A 25,363-nucleotide genomic window follows, 5' to 3' on the forward strand; every position below is an offset into this window, starting at 1 on the left:
GAATTCCTGAAGGAATCCCTGGAGGAATTCCTGAAGGAATCCCTGGAGGAATTCCTGAAGGAATCCCTGGAGGAACTCCTGAAGGAATTCCTGGAGGAACTCCTGAAGGAATCCCTGGAGGAATTCCTGAATGAATCTCAGGAGGAATTCCTTAAGGAATCCCTGGAGGAATTCCTGGAGGAATCCCTGGTGGAATTCCTGAAGGAATCTCTAGAGGAATTCCTGAAGGAATCCCTGGAGTAATTCCTGAAGGAATCCCTGGAGTAATTCCTGAAGGAATCCCTGGAGTAATTCCTGAAGGAATCCTGAAGGAATCCCTGAAGGAATCCCTGAAGGAATCCCTGAAGGAATTCCTGGAGGAATTCCTTGAGGAATCCCTGGAGGAATTCCTGAAGGAATCCCTGAAGGAATTCCTGAAGGAATCCCTGGAGGAATTCCTGAAGGAATCCCTGGAGGAATTCCTGAAGGAATCCCTGGAGGAATTCCTGAAGGAATCCCTGGAGGAATTCCTGAAGGAATCCCTGGAGGAATTCCTGAAGGAATCCCTGGAGGAATTTCTGAAGGAATCCCTGGAGGAATTCCTGAAGGAATCCCTGGAGGAATTCCTGAAGGAATCCCTGGAGGAGTTCCTTAAGGAATCTCAGGAGGAATTCCTGAAGGAATCCCTGGAGGAATTCCTGAAGGAATCCCTGGAGGAATTCCTGAAGGAACCCCTGGAGGAATTCCTGAAGGAATCCCTGGAGGAATTCCTGAAGGAATCCTTGGAGGAATTCCTGAAGGAATCCCTGGAGGAATTCCTGAAGGAATCCCTGGAGGAATTCCTGAAGGAATCCCTGCAGGAATTCCTGAAGGAATCCCTGGAGGAATTCCTGAAGGAATCCCTGGAGGAATTCCTGAAGGAATCCCTGGAGGAATTCCTGAAGGAATCCCTGGAGGAATTCCTGAAGGAATCCCTGGAGGAATTCCTGAAGGAATCCCTGGAGGAATTCCTGAAGGAATCCCTGAAAGAATCCCTGGAGGAATTCCTGATGGAATCCCTGAAGGAATTCCTGAAGGAATCCCTGGAGGAATTCCTGAAGGAATCCCAGTGGGAATTCCTGAAGGAATCCCAGGAGGAATTCCTGAAGGAATCCCAGGAGGAATTCCTGAAGGAATCCCAGGTGGAATTCCTGAAGGAATCCCAGGTGGAATTCCTGAAGGAATCCCAGGAGGAATTCCTGAAGGAATCCCAGGAGGAATTCCTGAAGGAATCCCAGGAGGAATTCCTGAAGGAATCCCAGGAGGAATTCCTGAAGGAATCCCTGAGAGAATTCCTGAAGGAATCCCTGGAGGAATTCCTGAAGGAATTCCTGGAGGAATTCTTGAAGGAATCCCTGGAGGAATTCCTGAAGGAATCCTTGAAGGAATCCCTGGAGGAATTCCTGATGGAATCCTTAAGGAATTCCTGAAGGAATCCCTGGAGGAATTCCTGAAGGAATCCCAGGGGGAATTCCTGAAGGAATTCCTGGAGGAATTCCTGTAGGAATTTCTGGTGGAATTCCTATGGAAATCTCTGGAAGAATTCCCGAACCAATCCCTGCCAAAATTCCTGAATGAATCCTGAAGGAATGCTAGAAGAAATCCCTGGAGAAATTTCTGTAGGAATTCATGAAGGTATTCCTTTGGGATTATAATTTATCCCGATTCTCCCCACCACTCACTCGTTTAAAACCGGAATAATTGCGCATATTTCGCCTCGACAGTTCTGAAACCGCACTACTGGGACACGAAACGGAACGGATCAGCAAAATAAAAGCAAACGAAATGGGTTTGGATGTGGTGGGTGATGGATTGAGGGGCTCGAGGAGTCCGGAGGAGTTCGTTTATTTTTCCACTCTTCCACTGATGTGGTTTCATATTCGCGGAAATAGCAAATAGTTTTCGCTTCGTTACGGTTATTATTCTTTGTTTCAATATTATTGCACCGAATTCACGCCGCGTGTGGCACAAACATAGGTAGGTGCACACACAGTGCAGTTGTTCGGAAAGTGCAACGCAAATACAGCCCCGGATGAGAGACCATCAACATCAACAAACGGGGCGTGTATGTGAGTATGGTTAAATGTTGGAAAAGCTTAAAGGTTGAACGAGCGTGAAATTTTAATGATTTTTCCTCACCATGGGAGATTCTGGGGAACTCGCGCATGGGTGATGAGTTTGTTTTCACGATTTTTTATTCCTCAACAGATACAGAATCAATTGATTCGTTAGTGGACTATGATTGTCGATTATTGCCTCGAAAAGTATTCCCATAGCTATAGAAGTGAACTGACCTATTTGGTGAATTCGAAAAATGCTTAAAAATGTGTTTTTTCTCTCTTTTCAGCCTTTCTCAAAGCCCGGGCAAGGATAATCCCCGTGTGCTTTTGGTGTAAGTAGTTCATGTTTTTATTTTGTAGATGATGACCACTTCGAAAAAAAAGAATACTTGCTCATACGATACCATGTAGAAACTACAAATCCTCCTAGAATTATAGTAAATTTTTGATCCACCTGAACTCGATAACATCTTAAATGTATCAAACGATGATTCTAAAAACAACAGGTGTTAACTTAACTGTATATACTTTTTTTTATTTCGCAAAAAATTTGCGAAAACATTTCGTCATTTTTTTTTGGCAATTCCAATTAAAATTACATTGTGAATTAATTTGGTTGGAATCATACTTTTTTTGAATTATATTCAGAATAAATTCTGGTACTTAAACCTCATTCAGAAATGTCTTCCTGAATTTTCAGGATCTTCAAACCGACCGTATAGAAAATTTACTGAAAATATCTTTGATAATAATTTCGGACATTCTTCAGGCAACGGGTTTAGAATTTCCATAGGAATTCCTTTCGAAATTCTTTTAGTAGTTTAAATGGAAATTCAATTGGCAATGCATTTGGTAATTCAAGCTGATTTTTTCATCATAACTCACTTGTTTATAAGCTATTCGGCTATCTATTTGGAATTCAGCGACGCCTTTGAGAATTGAACAGGCGACTCGCTTGACGTTTTTTGAGATATCTTTCAGCATTATTCTGCTAATCCCTTTGGTTTTAAAGGTCTCCAAAAAATTATGCTCTAAAAATGAAGGTACTCAACCCAGAAAACGAAACATATATATTTTTGTATCATTTTTGTAGAATATTTCAATATTCTTAGAAATCAATAAATCTGCCAGGACGGTTTTTTAATAATTTCCCATTTTCAAGAAAATCATCAAAAATATCATATGTTCGTTATATTTTTTCATATTCTCTTTTATTTTTCAACATTTTTGTGTATTTCTATGGATTTCTAGGAAAGTTTTCATGATTTTCTAATAAATAAAAAACAGTATATGTATTTGTCAGGCCAATTTTGGTGACAAATTTCCAAAAAAAAAAATAGGCCTCTTATCTGCACAACAAAAGGCTCTTCCGTCAATATGAAAACAAAATTTTAGAAACCAAAATCAAGAATGCCTAGAGATTCATAGAAATAAACAAATATATTGAAAGAAAATCAGAAGTTAAAAAAATATAACAAAAATATTTTTTGAAAGTTTTTTTGAAAAAAAAAGTTTTTTTTTCAAAAATTGCCGTGGTGGATCCCTAAATGTTGTTTATTCTTTGAAAATCGAAATGTTCTACAAAAAGCATATTTTTCATTTAAAGGTTGAACACCTTGGCTTTTCAAACATAGATTTTTTTTGGAGCAGTCTATTGGTGATGCTATTCTTTTAAAAGCTTCTCCAGTAATTCTTTCGAAAGATTTACATGCCAACGTTTAGTTATTAACCTAGTTATAAGTATAGCTGTTGCTGCCGGCTTTAGGACATTTGGTCGAATGACATTTGGTCGAATGACGTTTGGTCGAATGAACATTTGGTCGAAACCCATTTTTTGGAAGAAGAAGCATATGATATTTAGTCGAATGAATAATTCGTCGAATGGACATTTGGTCGAAAGGCACTAACTGATGAAGAGTTTTGAATGGAAAATAATTTTATAGATTTCGGTATCATAATTTTTATGTTGCTGAACTTATTCGGTTTAAAGTAGGTTGGTCGAATGGACGTTAAGTCGTATAGCAATTTAATCGTGTTTAACCCTAAAAGGGGTACCTGGGGTCCATTGGACCCAAGGCGCCTTTCAGAGCTCTTCTTTGATGGAACACACTCAGCGAGGTGACGAAACTGAGGCCACGAAGGTATCCCTATTAGGGTTAATTATATCAAACATAAAAAAGCAAACATTGTAGTGCAGTGTAGGTTTCGGCTCTTCTTTCCAGTTTTACCATTTCATTGCGATTTTGTGTATAACATACTGGCTTTTCCATCAAATATTTTTCCTTCTTTTCAACATATGCTGCTGTGAAGAGTGGACATTATGGTTATGATTTTTTCATCTATGATTTTTCCTTCTTTTGAACATAGACTGTTCTTTCAAAATTCGTATTTGTACTATGTTTGAATGTTATGGCTGCTGTCTTTTTATCATGAATTTTTCCTTCTTTGAAACATAGGCTGTTCTTTAACGTTTATTGATTTCTTTGCGTTTTCCTGTACAAACTACTGAATGTTTCAGAAGCAATTTCTCCTTTTGAATACAAGCTGTTCTTCCGTTTGATATTTGGATGTTATAGCTGCAGACTTTTTCATCGGATATTTTTCCTTTTTTTAAGGACAGATTGGTTAGGATCCCAAAATGGCCGCCACAATGGCCGACTTTGGCACTTACTCGCGACTTCGAGCGTACAAATCTCTTCGTAAACAAAACCAGCGCACCTCATCTTCTTGTTTCAAGCTTATTATAAGTGAGCAAAAACAGCATTATAAAATGCACTGTTGAAGTGGGATTTCAAGACGATTGTCCGTAAACATAGGCTATTCTTTGACGCAGTGTTGCATATGAACTGAATGCGAGCCAAAATGGTTATTTATGTAACAAGTTGCAAAATGATGATTTTTTTCAGCACGAGTCGCACATTTATTGTAACGTTTTGACGTTTTTATTCTATTTAAGTAAAATAATGTTTGAATTCCTTTAGATTAAATTGTTATTTTTTTGAATATTTCGATTTTGATTTTAGAATTTGTTTTTTTTTTATTTCATTATTAGTTTTCATGATTATTTTAGTTAATTTGTAGCTTTTGACGTTTTTATCTTTTTAAGTAAAATCCAATTGGAATTTCTTTAACTTTGAATTTGAACATTTGAGGATATCGTTCGTGTATGGTTTGCGTCCTGACTAAGTTATGTAACGCGTATATGAGTAAGTAGCTAATAAGATATTTTGATGGCGCGGAATATTCTTCGCGGCCATCTGAAATTTGTTGGCGCAATTTTAGATAATAGTCGAAGAATTGAATTGGATTTGTTTTATGAGAAGAGGCATAGTTTCTTGTACGAAGCGCAACTTCGACTCTGGCATTTCGCTGCTAAATCGGCTGGAGAGCAGAAGTGCGCGGATTAAGACTTTGAAGTAAAGTTCAGTTTTTTAGTTTATTTCTTGAGTCGGTTTGTTTGAATAACTTTGAGTTACAAGTTATAGTGGACTGAGGTCCGTTGAGATCCGCGTATTCCGTTCAATTTTGTTGTTTGTACCAATACGAAAAAAGCGCGCTGCGCTTTTTTCGTACGGCTGGTTTTTCGTAAATTGCGTTCGGCGATCGTCATCGCAGAATTGGGGAACCATTGGTGGACTGAACCGCCATTTCCGTTTTGGATATTTGCGACCCGTGTGCCCAGCGAAGGCCCGCCTCGAGTAGGTAGCTAAACGGAGGCGCGAGTGTAATCGCTAGACCATCCAAGCAGCGAATTCTCCCGTCGGTCGTCAATTGCCGAAGGTAAGGTCCGGTACGTTACTCCCCGTGGACCGGAGAACGAGAGTCGGTTCGTTGCAGCGTGTCGCCAACTGCACGCCACGAATCTGGTCCAAATCCAGGAAATAGAAGTAGTAGCATTCCCCGCTCGGCCTAGTAGGAATATTAGTACGCGAAGCCGGGTCGCTGGGCTCTGTTTACTCTTTTATGGACTGGTGAAGACCATCCCGGGAATCTAACGGCATTCGCCTGACACTCTCGATCATCGTAAAACCGGAAGCTTCCGTCCAGCCGCCACTCCCTCCGCAACGTTGATCGGCCATATCGCACACGGGTCTCCTCGTCGTGACTACGCGTCAAAACCCAGCACGAATACGCCAGTTGTCGCCATCTCCAAGCTTCAGGCGTCGACATCATCGAGTCACCGAGCTGCATCGTCGCCGTTATCGAGTAAAATCCTGCGCAGGTATGTTTTTATCTTTCATGGCCATGAAACTTTCTTTCCGTACGTTTTGTTAATTAATCCAACCCGAATGAATGTTTTTATTGAGTTTAAGTAAATGAATTTAGATTATTTTCTTGTACGTTTGACTTCTTTTAATAAAATTACTCACTTTGTTATTATGTTTGTTCCATTTAATTAGTTGTTTTTTTCTGCTTTGCTTAAGATTTAGTACCATTTTGATGAAGTTTTAGATTGGGTTTTAGTTTCATAGAAATTATGCCTATTTTCCGTGAGCCGTTCAACTTATCCTCTGAGATAAAAGTCTCTAATAGAGTCGGGCAAATCAAACACGAGCGGTGGTCTCTCTTAGAGAGTGGCGCATAAGCCATCGTGCTTCAATTAAGTCTCATGAGAAGTATGCGAACGGCTACATTATTCAACGAGGCTTGCTTGTTCAATAACATATAAATAATTATGATACCGAAATCCATAATATTATTTTCCACTCATATCTCTTTTCATCAGTTAGTGCCTTTCAACTAGATGTCCATTCGGCGAATTGTCCATTCGACTAAATGTCATATGCTTCTTTTTCCAAAAAATAGCTTTCGATCAAATGTCCATTCGACCAAATGTCCGTTCGACCAAATGTACTTTCGACCAAATGTCATTCGACCAAACGTCATTCGACTAAATGTCTTTCGACCAAATGTCATATATCCGTTGCTGCCAGCACTGCCGGCAATGCAATGACAGATCTGCATACTGTCGATAAATGGATAGATGATAGAGAAGAATGAGAATTAATAAGAAGAAGGAAGAGTAGTTGACATCTTTGCATTGAGTAGGCGACGATCGATTACATCCGACGTCTATTTAACAAAACATACATAAAACATATAATTTTCTTAGTTCCTTATAATAAAATGTATACATTAGCATTGAATTCTTAAGCTAAACGTGTATCACAGATAGTTATCACAGTAAACTTGCATCTAAACCTATTTGAACTAAATTAACCTTAAATCTAATATCAGGATTTTCTTCGGAAATTATTTAAAGATTTCTTTCGGCTTTTTTATTGTTATTTTTTTCAATCAGTTTTCAAAATATTCAAAAACTTAATGTTTAAAATTTTTAATTACTAAGAGACGTAAGTTTAAAATAAATTGCCGACAAAATTTGCAAAGAAATCACTAAAATAAATTTAAAAAACCCTAATTAATTCACCTAGCGGTGATGGTGCCTTTCTCGTGCTTTAAAATATCCTTTTAACAAAACTCGAGCGACATGTTGATGCCATTGACATAAATACAAAACGAAACGAAAACTGCTTGCTAAATCTACTCAATATGGATACATTTTATATTCACATAACATCCAATATTCAGAAAATATAAGACAACGATCCAAAACTCAAACCAAACAAGTGTCATGAAGCCACAAACTTTTGAAACGTCATTTTAGATTTTTCGGTCATCATTTCATGACTCCGGATATCTACCCCAACTAAACTAACTTGAACATTGAGACACCATCTTGGATGTTCTGGTATTCATTTTTGGACTCTGCACCTAAAATTACATAAAATAGTCGCCGTATTGAATTTTGGCATGTCGTTTATGATTTTCTGGTTACCAGTTTTGGACGAAGACCGGCATTCTTCCCCATTCAAACTATAGTCATATTGCAGACCTTGTGAAACAGCGCACAGCTTGGGTTTTCTGATTACAAATTTTGAATTCGGGACATATTTTCATACAAAATATGCCCATAATGCAAGAATTAAAAATCCTATAAAATAGGCACTAACTTGAATACTGGGCCATTATCTTGGACTTTAGACAACTATCTTGGATACTCTGGTGGACACCGAACATATTTCCCATACCAAATACACTTATTTTACATAGTTTTAGAGCTCAAAATTCCTTAAAACAGCCACCATCTTCTGTTGATGCGATCAAATTCTTATTTTTCCATTCAACGTTGACCCATCCTGCTATAAATTTACACCTTAGGAATCTGTAATGGTACGATTTGATGAGATCGCTTTAGTTTTGACTATATTTTGTTCTCATATATGAGAACTTAGACCTATTCGTCACTGTTGTTCATACCTTATGTTTATCAGGCCATTAAACAAAGCCACGATTTAATTTTCCACATAAACGTTGGTTCTGCTACACAACAGCTAGTCTCTAATGTGATCTAAGGCTATTTTCTTGCTAACCGTTCATTAGATTATCAAAAAATCTGCGATCTGATGTGTCGTATGTATGGGTTTGGTTCATTTTTATATTTGATAATTTTCGGTGGGATAGCCGGATCTGATTCCATGAGTCATAGACCATGACACTACCGGTTGTCCCAATTATGGTCTGAGAATATTTTATTGCTATTTATTCACCTTTACCTAATCACCGCGATTTGATATATCGCATGAACAGGTTTGCTTCACTTTTACTTCTAACCACTTTCGAAGCCACAGCTGAACCCGCAACACTACCGGGAATCTAATGTGGTCTGACCCTATTTTTCCATCAGGTCACAATCACAGTCATTTGAACCTTTTCGTCAATATTCGGCCTCCTTTGCCTCCGACATTCGCAACACAAGCAATCAAACTACTGTTCGAAACAAAAATGTCAAACGAATGCACTTCACCACGATAGCGGCTTCGGGAGACGGTTTGGCTTTTGTTATTCCTGTCTTCTTCTATAATAAGAGCTATGTTGCCCATCTGTGTGTCGTATTCAATGCAACATGCAATAATAAACTAATATTAACATTCATAATCGGAATTGGCTGAAAATCTATGCGTAAAGCTAGAATTAGACACATGTAATCGTGTCAGATGACATTGATTTGACCCTTTCTTATATTTATTGATCTTCGTTCTACTGCTCGTGTTGTGTGTAGGTAAGAGGTAACGATAGCGCACGAATGTAACAAAGCCGACTGACACCCGACTGCGGCAACGAAATGAAGGTAGTAAAAAGTGTCGAATGTTTACAAGACTGGTCGTGATTTGATGTACCGCATCCATGGGTTTGGTTAAATTTTACATTTTACTACCCGGATCTGATTATTGTCTTGTTAACTGCTCATCGGTTAACCAAAAACGCTGCAAATTGAAAGTGTCACATGCAGGGTTTGACAATTTCGACAGGACTCTCGGAACCAATTCCGAAACACTATCAGTTGTCTTTAGTGTGACGTAAGGTTATTTTCTAGCTAACTGTTCATCAGGTTATCGCAAAAGCCACGATTTGATGTGTCACATGACTGGATTCGGTTTACTTTTACATTTGGCCTCTTCCGGCCACTCAAAACCGATTCCGAAACACTTGCTGGCCGTTCATTAGGTAATCTAAAAAGCCGCTATTTGATGTGACGCATGTACGGGTTTGTTTCTCTTTCAGATTTATCCACTTCGGCGGGAACCCCGGAACGGGTTCCGGAACACTACCGGTTCAGATATGGTCTGAGATGGTTTTCCTTCTCATTGTCCATCAGGTCATCGAAAATGCCGTGGTTTGATGTGCCGCATGCATGGGTTTGGTTCAATTGTATATTTGGCCACTTCCAGCGGGACGCCTAGAACCGGTTCCGGAACACTACCGGTTCAGATATGGTCTGAGATAATTTTCCTGCCTATTGTCCATCAGGTCATCTAAAATGCCGTGGTTTGATGTGTCGCTTGCATGGGTTTGGTACAATTGTATATTTGGCCACTTCCAGCGGGACGTCCAGAACCGGTTCGAGAACACTACCGGTTCAGATATGGTCTGAGACTATTTTTCTGCTTACCGCTCATCAGGTTATCGAAAATGCCGTGGTTTGATGTGTCGCATGCATAGGTTTGATGCATTTTCATATCTGGTCCCTTCCTGGGGAACCGTTCCGGAACACCTAAATGGCCATATCTCCGGAACGGCTGGACCGATCCAAACCATTTTCAATAGGAAACAATGGGACCAGATTCCGCGTCGAATGAACCGTCGGTTATTGAAATCGGTTGAGGTTTACTGCCAAAAAGTGATGTGAGTTTTTTTGTACACACACATACACACATACATACACACACACATACATACACACAGACATCACCTCAATTCATCGAGCTGAGTTGATTGGTATATGTGACTCGACCCTCCGGGCCTTCTATCGAAAAGTCATTTTTGGAGTGAACATATAGCCTTTCCAGTACACTTACCCAAGTAACCACAAGCATTATATCATTACCCTAATTCAACCGTTTTTCAGTATATCTAATGCAAAGTAGCTTCTATTTAGCAATTCCAAAGCAATGAAGCATTATACCTACATATTGAATGCACTGAAGCGTTAAAGAATTTTGACAGTTCAGTTTAGTTCTATATGGTCATTGGTTAATGCTGCATTGCATTATCTAGCTAAAAGCTTCATAGCATAAAATAATGCAAGCATATATTGCTCTATACACACCATTACTAAAGCTTGCATCGTTTCTAGTTGTTTTCGTTCATAGCTGCTTGTTTGTAAACAAAATGTCTCAGTCCGGAGAAAAATTTGAAACTTTTTTAAAAAGTGGAACTTTTCGAAGAAAAGTGTTTAAGTATCGTTCTATAATACCGGGAACAAATGCTAGAAACAGACAAACTGTGCACAAAATTAAGATTAAACGGCAGACACCCGACAACATACAATCGTTAAGTTCAAAACTTTTTCCGCCAACTTCCAACCAAAACGAGTATATGCCGGAATCGTTACTCGACGGAATCAGTCAAGCTCCAGAATTTCACGGAATCGATCTTGCAACCTGCGAACAGTTGATTCAATTAAGCGCAGAACATCCGGAAACTGCAAGGGAGAATGAAACACTACGTCAGTGCCTTGAAACTATCTCAGAACTTCGTGCCCAAGGATGCAAAGACCAGGATCTTGGAACGTTTTTGAGAAATTGGAGCTTAGAGTACAGGATTTCTCATCAAGCTTTGAAGCCTTTGCTTCAAAAGTTAAGCGAAGGACATGCTCAGCTGCCGACTGATCCAAGACGACTCCTGAGAACACCTCGTAGCAAGCCGGAAATCCACAAGATCGAAGGTGGTTCTTACTGGCATCATAGTATAGGTAAAGTAAATCTAGAATGATTAATTTTCTGTAAAATATTTACATTTTTCTCCATTTTACAGAACACTGCTTGCGCTTGTACTATGGGAACATTACGGAATTATGTACAGCATCGATCAATATTAACATCGATGGTCTCCCGTTGTTTAAAAATGGGACTGCGCAAGTGTGGCCAATACTGTTTAATGTATTTGAAAGACCAGAAATACCACCTATGATTGCCGGAATTTTCTTTGGTAATAATAAACCGAAAAAGGTTGAGGAATTCCTTACTCCATTTGTCGAGGAGATCCTACCTATCATGGAAAATGGTCTAATTCTGAACAACCATAAGCTTACCGTCAATATTCGTTCCGTTATATGCGATGCTCCTGCGAGGGCATTTGTAAAAGGTACCTACATATTTTGTTAAAAATTACTAAATAAATATTCTTATTGGGTGTTTCTATTACAGGCGTTGTCAACTTCAATTCAATGAACGGTTGTCTAAAGTGTTGTACTTTAGGTGAATATTCGAAAGAGTTTCGTACAACTGTTTTCCCCCATACGACTGCTGATAGTAGGACGGATCACGATTTTCGCAAAAAAGTCTACGGCAAGCATCATCAGGAATACAAAATCCGCCGGGATGGGAAAATTGTTAGAACTCCCGTTGAAACACCCTTTCTAAAATTACCTATTAACATGATTGAGGATTTCATTGTGTCTGATTCGTTGCATTTGCTCCACCTTGGAGTAATGAAAAGGCTGCTTTTAGCATATCGAGATGGTCATAACAATCTCACTAAATGGTCGAAATCAACAGTCGACAATATTTCAGATGTATTAAAACTGATTAAGTTGCCCATGGAAATACACCGTTCGGTACGAGGAATGGACTATGTCAATCATTGGAAGGCATCAGAGTTCGGTTCATTTTTGAATTACATTGGTATAGTGGTTTTGAAAAAGTTCTTGAACGACGAGCATTACATCAATTTTGTTAGATTGTTTTGTGCAGTCACAATTTGTTCTACTAAATACTACCAAAAATACCTACCAGTGGCAAAGATGCTTTTTATTGAGTTTATTGCAAAATATCATAAGCTGTTTGGATCGGTAACAAGTAACATTCATAATTTATCACACATTGTCGAAGAAGTCGAATCAAAAGGTCCCTTACCATCCATTTCAACATACCCATTTGAAAATCATTTATACCAAATTAAAAAGCAGGTCAGATCAGGAAATCATCCGTTACCACAAATAATTAATCGAATGACAGAGAGAGATAACCATTGTACAGTGAAGCCTTCAGATAATGAGATTTATCCTTTGCTTAAAGAACCATCTAAAAACCACGAGTCTATGTACCTAAGAATCTCGATAAACCCAAATTTTACGCTACGATCAACCTTAGCAGATAGATGGTTTTTGTCTAAAAATGATGAAATAATCGCTATGGATTTTGCTGATTCCTCTGGTATATATGGACACAAAATGACAAGTCGGTTGTCTCATCTATTTGAAGATCCTTTAACTTCTAATTGTATCCACGTATATCAAACTAATGAAAGTTTAACTTTTCAAAACCGAAAGCTTTATCCTATAAGCAGCATTTTTTGTAAACTTGTAGTTGTCGTTATGGCTGATAGCACTGTGTTCATTCCATTAGTTCATACACTTCCATCAGACATCGAGATGAGGTAGAATCACAAGTAGAGCGACCTCAAGTTAGGCATTTAGTGGCATGTATACTACAGCCATGATACAACTGTTAAAAAAATCATGATCTCATATGCAAAATATATTTTTGTTTCTTCTAAAGCATTTTCCGAAAGAATTTTCTAATAACGAATGGTCCTGCTGCACTTACCATGCCAAAACTCCCATCGAACGTCCTTTCACAATACTAAGCTTAATATCCGTATTTATTAAGGGAGCGTCCATAAATTGCGTCATGCTTTAAAAAGGAACGGGGTGAGATTCAGCGAAGTGGAAAAAGTGGAATGGCAAAACCTTTAAAACTAACATTTTTTGTGACGTAATTTATGAGCATTTCCTAAGGCGAAACTTCACATAATCCAAATAGTTCGGAAACAATAACCAGCTTGAAACCACCCCCCCCCCCCTTATAAAATTATTTGTCTGAAAGCGGACCGCAAGATGTCTTCTCTCTCGACCTGCAGTGCGAAAACGGTAATCTTTTCCTATGGTCACGATTGTATTGTATTTGTTTCAATTTCTTTCAATGAATTAGTTAAACTAGTTTTCCTTCTTCGCTTATTTATTTGCAAGAATTCAAATTCAGACAATTCATATTACGCGTTTCCTTCTGAAACAATGTTTTTCTCTGTATTTTGAAGAACAAAATAAAACGTTTCAAATATCTGCAGTAAAAACGGTCTCATCAACAATCATGTCGTTTGAATCATCAACATGTCTTTTTGGATCATGATCGTGTTCGACGATTTCCTCGATGTACTCGATGTTAGATCCTTCTGCCTGTCTATCTTCGGAGTCATCTTCATCTTCGGCGTAGTCGTTTGAATCAACGGGAATCCTTTTTGTCCTATTTCTGGCAGCCGGCAATCTTAGCATCTGCTCACCAACACGTTGCTTAGAATTCCTCAGACACTGTTTGAAGAACTTATTGCATTCTTCCTTGGTGAAGTCCTCATCTGCATTACGGATAACTCTGTAAAACAGATTGATGAACTTTTCGTACTTCGAGAAAGCAATTTTCTCCACCAGTTTTTGATTCTCGTCAAAAGTTTTGCTAATCCCGGTCCACGAACACTGACGGAAGAAGCTGCGATCGACAAAGTGATCGATTATCTGGAGACAGACAGTCCCGCCTCGGGTTTTGAATCGATTTTTGCCATGCATTTGTCCCATTTCACGAATAACACTTTCGACGTAACTGTCGTCCTCACATCGCTTTTCAGCATTCTCCAAGTCGGTCAAACTGTTAACCGGGACTAGTAGCGACTCCTGCGGTTTAGCTGCTACATTCACTGTTGGCTGCTTTGCCTTCTCGGACAAAAGGTAATCAATTTTCGCATTTGCTTGTGCACCAAGAATCAAACACTTCGCCTGATGCTTCCCCATTTCTTGCACGTTGTTCTCGATACTTTCCAGCTTCTTCATAATGTCGGCAAATTGAATGTTCACACTCAAGCTGTTGCTGCTGCTTACAGATGAGAGAATGTCCGTCGGATCATCCGCAGGTTCCGGTTTGAGGAGCATGGCTTTGCACTCATTCAGTTGGTTTGGAGCAGGGTCTGAAGTGATCGTAGAGTGCTCCGATCCGGAATCGTATTCTCTGGTTTCCTTACTCTCGATGGCAGTCTTGACGACAGTGCACTGTTTTGCTGCAATTGCAGCAAATAGTTTAGCCGCATTTGACTGGACACCAACATTGCTCTCAGCATTCTGTGGTTTGAGAGGATGGAGATGCTTTTTCGGCTCGGAGCCACCGGTCTTCCGGCGCCCAGCGGCGGCTTTGTTTTTAACTTCGTCTGAAGGAAGCTTTTCTTGTTTTGTTGGAGCCGTGGCCTTTTTCTTGGGGTATTTAGCTTTCGGCGGCATTTCTGTGAATAAATTTATGGTTTATATATTACTGATTTCGTAAAATGTGCTGGAGAACTTACTTTTGTGGATTTACTGATCGAATCCGATTCTCACAAATAAACACAACAAAGCAGTCCGTAGGCGCAGATGGAATGAAAACGTTTCAGCAAAACATTTGACAGCTGCAGAAAGCGCAAAGGCGAGGACGACGAGTGGCATGAGCTAAATTTACACTGGTTATTATTATGTGTTTGGCGTGGCTGAAACACGTAGCATCCGTGGTACACTCGGTCAGCGCGTCCGGCATTTATCAAGGTCAACATTCTAGGTTCGAATCCCAACACAGGAAAAAAATACTAGAATCACCATATCTCAAAGTATCAAGGAAGCTGGGTCGGTCGGTCAGTAGGAGAAAAGCAAGGTTAGAAAATAAAAAGTGAGTCCAAATGTAGCAATCTATTTTTAGACGGCGTTTTTTTTTATTTTACACTGACGATGTTCAGTTTTTCAATCATATAAATTTAACATTATATCTGCTTTGTTATACGGCATTGATGCCTTAAATGTAAATTTTGTAAGACTTCATTGCATTAGCTATGATTCATTAAAGACTTCTTTACGGCACAAGCATTACATACACTTTAGCAGTTGCTAAAGAAAAGCTTGTTTGGGAAGCTTTATATCCACAATAGTAGCGCCACTTTCGACTTTAATACTACATTAATGTTGTCTATATAGCAGAACAACTTTAAATCACATACTATATAAATCGCTAAAAAGTGGAATTACAGCTGCATTTAGAGCTTCATGGTTACTTGGGTAGTGTACGAGGAAGGCAAAAATGTCTCGGAAGTTTCGAATGAAATGACTACGGAGTTTTTGAAAAATCTACTGAAGGAATGTCAATATGGTTATTTGAAAAAAAAAAATCAAAGTTATTACCAAAGCACTTACCAAAAATATTAGTGGCTAAAAGGAAATCACTGAAGAAATCATGTAGGAATTGCTTTAAAAATTTTCAAAGAAAATTCTGAAAGCATTTCTAACGAAGTTGCAGTGGGTACCTTAAAAACAAATGGCTGAATTCTTCCCTAAAGTGCTAAGGGGATTGAAACATAGTAACCAATCGAATTTCTAAAGGAATTATCGAAGTAAATTGAAAAAATGGATGAATTTCATTGAAATTACTTGAAGTAAATAATAAAGAAAACCTACAAGGAAATTTCGAAATAATTCAAAATAATTCGAAAAATAATCATAGGAAATTTGTCGCATTAACTTCCAAAATTTTGGTTCCATATTTTCCTACTCAATTCCCAAATGAATTAACAAAGAATTTCCAGGAAAGGAAGCAAAGGAGAATTAAAAAAAAATATTGCAGAAGGAATCCCGAAATGCATTACTTAAGTGATAATTAAAGAATGTGCCGTATAGATGCTTAAAGAATTCTCTGAAGAAGTTACCAAAACTTCCCAAACTTCCCTAAATAATTGCTAAAAGATAGTTTAAGTAATTTTCTGGGAAAATTCCCAGAAAAGAAAAAACCTTAAAGTAAATTGCAGAGGTCTTGCGATGTGCGAAACAATTTCTGAGGTAGTTTTAAAAAGCATTTGCTAATCAAATTTTCAAAAAAATATATTGAGAAAAAAATACAGAAAGATGGCTTCAAGAATTTTTTCAGGGTTTCCTTCAGGAAATTCTCCAGGGATTCCATCAGGAGTTCCTCCAGAGTTTCTTAAAGGAATTCCTCCAAGGTTTCCTAAATGAATTACTCTAGGGACTGCTTCAGCATTCCTTTAGGGATTCTTTCAGAAATTTCTCCTGGGATTCCTTCAGGAATTCCTCCAGGTAATCATTCAGGAATACTTCCAGGGATCCAACCGGGAATTTCTTCAGGGATGCCTTTAGGAATTTCTGCAGGACTTCCATCTGAAACTTCCACATGGTTTTCTTAAGGACAAACGTCTTAAAATCCCGGTTCAATAGTGCATCAAAACTTCAGACGCACAAATCTCAAGAAGCAAGCTTCAAACAACAATGCATTTTATTATTCTGTTCTTGCTCACTTTGTAATAAGCTTAAAATAAGAAGCTCAGGTGCGCTGCTTTTGTTTACGAAAAGATTTGAGCCCTCAAAATCGTGAGTAGGTGCCAAAGTCGGCCATTGTGGCGGCCATATTGGGATTCTAACAAGTCTGTCCTTAAGGGATTTCTCCAGGAATTCTTCCAGTGCACAGTGGGAAACAAACTGTAAAAATCTCAATACATAGTATCAGATAAGGACGGTGTCATTCGCCGCACGATGCTGAAAGTCAGTGTATTAAGCTCATTTTACCCCACTCTCTCTCTCTCACACCTTTTTGAAAAAATCCTATTCCCGCCTGGCGTGCAAAATAAATGCCTTATTTAACTCGTATTTGTGTAAAAACTTCCATAGTATCAGCAATTTGACATAGGGTTGGTCCTGCTCTTATGGATTGCGTTCCACTCAGGGCGGAGACGCATGTGAATGTTTGAAAAACCTATTGATGTCGGGGTTACTTGAAGATATTTCAATTTTCAAGGCCGTGCGGTGAACCAAACCAGCTCCATTCGATACTGCGAAAAATTTTACACAAGCGCAAATTAAGTAAATCATTTATTTTGCACTCCAGAATTTTAACAAAAGGTGAAAAAGAGAAAGAGTAGGGTAAAACGGGCCCCATACACTGATTTCCAGCATCGTGTGGCGAATGACATCCGCCTTTTCCTGAAACTGTAGAGATTTTTGCAGTTTGTGTCAAAAATTCATTAGAATCCATCCACTCAGAGCAGAGATATGGAATTTATATACGTTTTATACCTATTTTTTCCCATTATGCAGTAATTGTTTCAGGATTCCTCCAAGGATTTACCCAGAGATTCTACCAGGGATTCCTTTAGGAATTCCTTCAGGGATTCGTTCTGGAATTTTTCCAGGGCTTAAACCGGGAATTCCTTCAGGAATTCATCCAGAAAAAATTCCAGAGATTCCTTTAAGAGTTTCTCCAGGGATTCCACAGGTATTCCTAAAGAGATTCCTCCAGAGATTATTTCAGAAATTTCTCCAGGGATTCCTTCAGGATTTCCTACAAGGGTTTCTTCAGGAATTCCAACAGAGATTCCTTCAGGAATTCCTCCAGGGATTCCTTCAGAAATTCCTCCAGGGATTCCTTTAGGAATTGCTCCATGGATTCCTCCAGGAATTCCTCCAGGGATTGCGTCAGGAATTCCTCCAGGGATTCCTTCAGGAATTTCTCCAGGGATTTCTTCAGGAATTCCACCAGGGATTTCTTCAGGAATTCCTCCAGGGATTCCTTCAGGAATTCCTCCAGGGATTAATTCAGGAATTCCTCCAGGGATTCCTTCAGAAATTCCTCCAGGGATACCTTCAGGAATTGCTCCATGGATTCCTCCAGGAATTCCTCCAGGGATTGCATCAGGAATTCCTCCAGGGATTCCTTCAGGAATTTCTCCAGGGATTTCTTCAGGAATTCCACCAGGGATTTCTTCAGGAATTCCTCCAGGGATTCCTTCAGGAATTCCTCCAGGGATTCCTTCAGGAATTCCTCCAGGGATTCCTTCAGAAATTCATCCAGGGATTCCTTCAGAAATTCCTCCAGGGATTCCTTCAGAAATTCCTCCAGAGATTCCTTCAGGAATTGCTCCAGGGATTTCATCAGGAATTCCTCCAGGGATTCCTTCAGGAATTCCTCCAGGGATTCCTTCAGGAATTCCTCCAACGATTCCTTCAGGAATAATTCCAGGGATTCCTTCAGAAATTCCTCCAGGGATTCCTTCAGGATTTCCACCAAGGATTCCTTCAGGAATTCCTCCAGGGATTCCTCCAGAAATTCCTCCAGGGATTCATTTAGAAACTTCTCCAAGAATTCCTTCAGAAATTTCTCCAGGGCTTCATCCAGGAATTCCTTGAGAAATTCCTTCATGGATTCCTTCAGAACTACCTGCAGGGATTACTTCAAATATTCCTCCAGGAATTCCTTCAGAAATACTTTCAGGGATTCCTTCAGAAATTCCTCCAAGGATTCCTTCAGGAATTCCGTCAGGAATTCTTCCAGGTAATTCTTCAGTTATTCTTCCAGGGATTCCTTCCGAAATTCTTTAAGGGATTCGTTAGGGAATTCCTCTAGGAATTCCTTCAGGAATATCTCTAAGGATTGCGTCAGGAATTCCTCCAGGGATTCCTTCAGGGATTCCTCCAGGGATTCCTTCAGGAATTGCTCCAGGGATTTCTTCAGGAATTCCTCCAGGGATTCCTTCAGGAATTCCTCCAGGGATTCCTATAGGAATTCCTATCGGGATTCCTATAGGAATTCCTCCAGGGATTCCTTCAGGAATTCCTCCAGGGATTCCTTCAGGAATTCCTCCAGGGATTCCTTCAGGAATTCCTCCAGGGATTCCTTCAGGAATTCCTCCAGGGATTCCTTCAGGAATTCCTCCAGGGATTCCTTCAGGAATTCCTCCAGGGATTCCTTCAGGAATTCCTCCAGGGATTCCTTCAGGAATTCCTCCAGGGATTCCTTCAGGAATTCCTCCAGGGATTCCTTCAGGAATTCCTCCAGGGATTCCTTCAGGAATTCCTCCAGGGATTCCTTCAGGAATTCCTCCAGGGATTCCTTCAGGAATTCCTCCAGGGATTCCTTCAGGAATTCCTCCAGGGATTCCTTCAGGAATTCCTCCAGGGATTCCTTCAGGAATTCCTCCAGGGATTCCTTCAGGAATTCCTCCAGGGATTCCTTCGGGAATTCCTCCAGGGATTCCTTCAGGAATTCCTCCAGGGATTCCTTCAGGAATTGCTCCAGGGATTCCTTCAGGAATTCCTCCAGGGATTCCTTCAGGAATTCCTCCAGGGATTCCTTCAGGAATTCCTCCAGGGATTCCTTCAGGTATTCCTCCAGGGATTCCTTCAGGAATTTCTCCTGGGATTCCTTCAGGAATTTCTCCTGGGATTCCTTCAGGAATTCCTCCTGGGATTCCTTCAGGAATTCCTCCAGGGATTCCTTCAGGAATTCCTCCAGGGATTCCTTCAGGAATTCCTCCAGGGATTCCTTCAGGAATTCCTCCAGGGATTCCTTCAGGAATTCCTCCAGGGATTCCTTCAGGAATTCCTCCAGGGATTCCTTCAGGAATTCCTCCAGGGATTCCTTCAGGAATTCCTCCAGGGCTTCCTTCAGAAATTCCTCCAGGGATTCCTTCAGAAATTCCTCCAGGGATTCCTTCAGGAATTCCTCCAGGAATTCCTTCAGGAATTCCCCCAGCGATTCCTTAAGGAATTCCTCCAGGGATTCCTTCAGGAATTCCTTCAGAGATTCCTTCAGGAATTTCTTCAGGGATTCCTTTAAGAATTCCTCAAGGGATTCCTTCAGGATTTCCACCAGTGATTCATTTAGGAATTCCTTCATGGATTCCTTCAGGAATGCCTCCAGGGATTCCTTCAGGAATTCTACCAGGTATCCTTCAGAAATTCCTTCAGAGATTCGTTTAGGAATTCCACCAGGCATTTCTTCAGAAATTCCTCCACCGATTCCTTCAGGAACTCCTTCAGGGATTCCTTCAGGAATTCCTCCAGGGATTCTTTCAGGAATTTCTCGAGCGATTCCTTCAGGAACTCCTTCAGGGATTCCTTCAGAAATTCCTCCAGGTATTCCTTCAGGAATTCCACCAGGGATTACTTCGGGATATGTACTGCTCCAGAGAAAAAAAAATCTCATTGATATTGTGCCTGCAGATGTCATTTTTTACCAGCTTAAGCCCAAACATTACGTGTCTAACAAACAGACAGTTATCATAAAAATCATCTCCCATAAGTCCAGCTACAATTGCATCTGAAATTGCCATCGAATCGCCTCGTTAAACCCGTACAAATGCATCCGATTACGTCGACAGATAAGAAAAATCTCCGCTTTCGCAGATTATCCCGATTGTCCGTTCGTGAACGATTGCTTCGCTTGGCTGCATCAGAGCCAGCAGTAGTAGCAAGCAGCACATTTGCATTCTCATCTAGGAGTGAGAAAGTAACAACAATAAAAGCCCCACTTGCAGATTGTATTGCACTACTGTGCTGTCCAGGCATTTTTCTTCGCCAAGCCATGTGCAATCCTTTTTCGCTCTCCATCAGCAAAGGCATCTCGGGCAAAGGCAACAACGAACAAAAAAAAATCCTTCACAATTTATGTTTGGCTGTATTTATTTAACATTTTATAGTCGCAGTGCTATTTGCGTTCGGGATTAGACCCCGAGACTACTGGTGGTACTGCTGTCGCTGCTTCTGCTGATGCTGGAGATGGTTGGCAACCGGTCGTTTAGTCTGCTGGAATCTGACTTCCAGGCTTGAAGAATGGAACTGAACTGATTCATCTAGGGTGGGTATTTAGAAAACCAGCGATAACATCTACAGGAATTCCAGTAGAATTCCCGGAGGAATTCTAGCAGAACTTCTGGAAGAATTCTAACATAAATTCCGTAGCATCTGGCAGAATTCCCGGAGGAATTCTAGCAGAATTCCGGGAAGAATTCTAGCAAAATTCTTGGAGGAATTCTAGCAGAATTTCCGGAGGAATTTCAATTGAATTCAAGTCGCATTCCAGAGGAATTCTAGCAGAATACCCCGAAAATTCCAGCAGATTTAGTAGAAGAATTCCTACATAAATTTCAGAGGAATTCTAGTGGAATTCCTAGAATAATTCCAGCACAACTTGCAGAGGAATTCCAGCATAATAAGCCAAGGTATTCCAGCAGAATTAGCTGAGAAATTCTAGCAAAATTATAATAAGAATTCCCAGAATAATTCCAGAAGAATTCCAGAGCAATTCTAGCTGAATTTCAGAGGAATTCTTGCGGAATACCAGCGGAATTCAAATAGAATTCCCGGGGAATTCTAGCAGAATTCACGGGGCATTCTAGTGTCCGGGGAATTCTAGCAGAATTCCTGGAAAATTCTAGCTGAATTCGCGGCGAATTCAATCAGAATTCCCGGGTAATTTTGGCAGAATTCCCGGGGAATTCTAGCAGAATTCTCAGGGAATTCAAGTAGAATTCCCGGGGAACTCAAGTAGAATTCCCGGGGATTCTAGCAGAATTCCTGGAAAACTCTAGCAGAATTCCCGGAGAATTCTAGAAGAATTCCCGGTACATTCTAGCAGAATTCCCGGGGAATTCTATCAGAATTTCCGGGTAATTCCAGCAGAATTCTCAAGGAATTCTAGCAGAATACCAGGGTAATTCTAGCAGAATTCCCGGGGAGATCTAGCAGAATTCCCGGGGAATTCAAGTAGAATTCCCGGGGAATTCTTGCAGAATTCCCGGGGAATTCTTGCAGAATTCCCAGGGAATTCTTGCAGAATTCCCGGGGAATTATTGCAGAATTATCGGGGAATTCTTGCAGAATTCCCGGAGAATTCTAGCAGAATTCCCGGAGAATTCTAGCAGAATTCCCGGAGAATTCTATCAAAATTCCTGGAGAATTCTAGCAGAATTCCCGGGAAATTCTAGCAGAATTCCCGGGAAATTCTAGCAGAATTCCCGGGGAATTCTAGCAGAATTCGCGGGGAATTCTAGCAGAATTCCCGGGGAATTCTAGCAGAATTCCCGAGGAATTCTTGCAGCATTCCCGGGGAATTCTAACATAATTCCCGAGGAATTCTAGGAGAATTCCCGGGGAATTCTAGCAGAATTCCCGTGGAATTCTAGCAAAATTCCAGGAGAAATTCTAGTAGAATTCTAGCAGAACAGAATTCTGCTATAATTCCTCTAGGAATTCTGTTAGAATTGCTCATGGAAGTCTGCTGAAATTCCTCCGGGAATTATGCTACGATTCCTCTCGGAATTCTGCCGGCATTTCTTCAGGAATTCTGCTAGAATTCCTTCGAGAGTTTTGGAATGTTTTATAGAATTCCTCCGGGAAGTCTGATGAAATTCCTCTGGGAATTTTGCTAGGATTCCTCTGGGAATTCTTCTAGAATTCCTCCAGGAATTCTGCTAGAATTCCTCCAGGAATTCTGCTTGAGTTCCTCCGGGAATTCTGCTAAAATTCCTCCGGGAATTCTGCTGGAATTCCTCTGGGAATTCTGCTGGAATTCCTCCAGGAATTCTGCTAGAATTCCTCCAGGATTTCTGCTAGAGTTCCTCCAGGAATTCTGCTAGAATTCCTTCAGGAATTCTGCTAAAATTCCTCCTGGAATTCTGCTAGAATTCCTCCAGGAATTCTGCTAGAACTCCCCCAGGAGTTCTGCTAGAATTCCTCCAGGAATCCTGCTAGCATTCCTCCAGGAATTCTGCTGGAATTCCTCCAGGAACTCTGCTAGAATTCCTCCAGGAATTCTGCTAGATTTCCTCCAGGAATTCTGCTAGAACTCCTCCAGGAATTCTGCTAGAATTCCTCCAGGAATTCTGCTAGAATTCCTCCAGGAATTCTGCTAGAATTCCTCCAGGAATTCTGCTAGAATTCCTCCAGGAATTCTGCTAGAATTCCTCCAGGAATTCTGCTAGAATTCCTCCAGGAATTCTGCTAGAATTCCTCCAGGAATTCTGCTAGAATTCCTCCAGGAATTCTGCTAGAATTCCTCCAGGAATTCTGCTAGAATTCCTCCAGGAATTCTGCTAGAATTCCTCCAGGAATTCTGCTAGAATTCCTCCAGGAATTCTGCTAGAATTCCTCCAGGAATTCTGCTAGAATTCCTCCAGGAATTCTGCTAGAATTCCTCCAGGAATTCTGCTAGAATTCCTCCAGGAATTTTGCTAGAATTCCTCCAGGAATTCTGCTAGAATTCCTCCAGGAATTTTGCTAGAATTCCTCCAGGAATTCTGCTAGAATTCCTCCAGGAATTCTGCTAGAATTCCTCCAGGAATTCTGCTAGAATTCCTCCAGGAATTCTGCTAGAATTCCTCCAGGAATTCTGCTAGAATTCCTCCAGGAATTCTGCTAGAATTCCTCCAGGAATTCTGCTAGAATTCCTCCAGGAATTCTGCTAGAATTCCTCCAGGAATTCTGCTAGAATTCCTCCAGGAATTCTGCTAGAATTCCTCCAGGAATTCTGCTAGAATTCCTCCAGGAATTCTGCTAGAATTCCTCCAGGAATTCTGCTAGAATTCCTCCAGGAATTCTGCTAGAATTCCTCCAGGAATTCTGCTAGAATTCCTCCAGGAATTCTGCTAGAATTCCTCCAGGAATTCTGCTAGAATTCCTCCAGGAATTCTGCTAGAATTCCTCCAGGAATTCTGCTAGAATTCCTCCAGGAATTCTGCTAGAATTCCTCCAGGAATTCTGCTAGAATTCCTCCAGGAATTCTGCTAGAATTCCTCCAGGAATTCTGCTAGAATTCCTCCAGGAATTCTGCTAGAATTCCTCCAGGAATTCTGCTAGAATTCCTCCAGGAATTCTGCTAGAATTCCTCCAGGAATTCTGCTAGAATTCCTCCAGGAATTCTGCTAGAATTCCTCCAGGAATTCTGCTAGAATTCCTCCAGGAATTCTGCTAGAATTCCTCCAGGAATTCTGCTAGAATTCCTCCAGGAATTCTGCTAGAATTCCTCCAGGAATTCTGCTAGAATTCCTCCAGGAATTCTGCTAGAATTCCTCCAGGAATTCTGCTAGAATTCCTCCAGGAATTCTGCTAGAATTCCTCCAGGAATTCTGCTAGAATTCCTCCAGGAATTCTGCTAGTATTCCTTTAGGAATTCTGCTAGAATTCCTCCAGAAATTCTGCTAGAATTCCTCCAGGAATTCTGCTAGAATTCCTCCAGGAATTCTGCTAGAATTCCTCCAAGAATTCTGCTAGAATTCCTCCAGGAATTCTGCTGGAATTCCTCCAGGAATTCTGCTAGAAAACCTCCAGGAATTCTGATAGAATTCCTCCAGGATTTCTGCTAGAATTCCTCCAGGAATTCTGCTAGAATTCCTCCAGGAATTCTGCTGGAATTCCTCCAGGAATTCTGCTAGAATTCCTCCAGGAATTCAGCTAGAATTCTTCCAGGAATTCTGCTAGAATTCCTCCAGGAATTCTGCTAGAATTCCTCCAGTAATTGTGCTAGAATTCCTCCAAGAATTGTGCTAGAATTCCTCCAGGAATTCTGCTTGAGTTCCTCCAGGAATTCTGCTAGAATTCCTCCATGAATTCTGCTAGAATTCCTCCAGGAATTCTGCTAGAATACCTCCAGGAATTCTGCTACAATTCCTCCAGGAATTCTGATGGAATTCCTCCAGGAATTCTGATAGAATTCCTCCAAGAATTCTGCTAGGATTCCTCCAGGAATTCTGCCAGAATTCCTCCAGGAATTCTGCTAGAATTCCTCCAGGTATTCTGCTAGAATACCTCCAGGAATTCTGCTACAATTTCTCCAGGAATTCTGATGGAATTCCTCCAGGAATTCTGATAGAATTCC

General features: G+C 40.4%; 1 protein-coding gene and 1 long non-coding RNA gene across 3 annotated transcripts in view; both read left to right on the forward strand.

The window, feature by feature from the left end:
* The window catches only part of LOC115256314 (uncharacterized), a 715,903-nt gene that overhangs the window by 447,380 nt on the left and 243,160 nt on the right, over nucleotides 1-25,363 (forward strand). For both annotated transcript variants that reach the window (XR_009995602.1, XR_009995601.1), the window contains exon 3: nucleotides 2,366-2,408. This is a non-coding gene — a long non-coding RNA (uncharacterized LOC115256314). The remainder of the gene's footprint in view (nucleotides 1-2,365; nucleotides 2,409-25,363) is intronic.
* LOC134284060 (uncharacterized) lies at nucleotides 10,119-13,485 on the forward strand. Its single transcript, XM_062842283.1, has 2 exons — nucleotides 10,119-11,786; nucleotides 11,849-13,485. The coding sequence occupies exons 1-2, from the start codon at nucleotides 11,609-11,611 to the stop codon at nucleotides 13,081-13,083; spliced, it is 1,413 nt and encodes a 470-aa protein (XP_062698267.1). The 5' UTR covers nucleotides 10,119-11,608; the 3' UTR covers nucleotides 13,084-13,485.

The sequence above is a fragment of the Aedes albopictus genome, chromosome 3 (genome assembly GCF_035046485.1).
Source record: "Aedes albopictus strain Foshan chromosome 3, AalbF5, whole genome shotgun sequence".
Classification (NCBI taxonomy): domain Eukaryota; kingdom Metazoa; phylum Arthropoda; class Insecta; order Diptera; family Culicidae; genus Aedes; species Aedes albopictus.

Coding starts and splice junctions, on each gene's coding strand:
- LOC134284060 (XM_062842283.1), top strand. CDS start 11,609: ATGATTGCCGGAATTTTCTTTGGTAATAATAAACCGAAAAAGGTTGAG. Junction 11,787..11,848: donor TGCGAGGGCATTTGTAAAAG/GTACCTACATAT, acceptor TTTCTATTACAG/GCGTTGTCAACTTCAATTCA.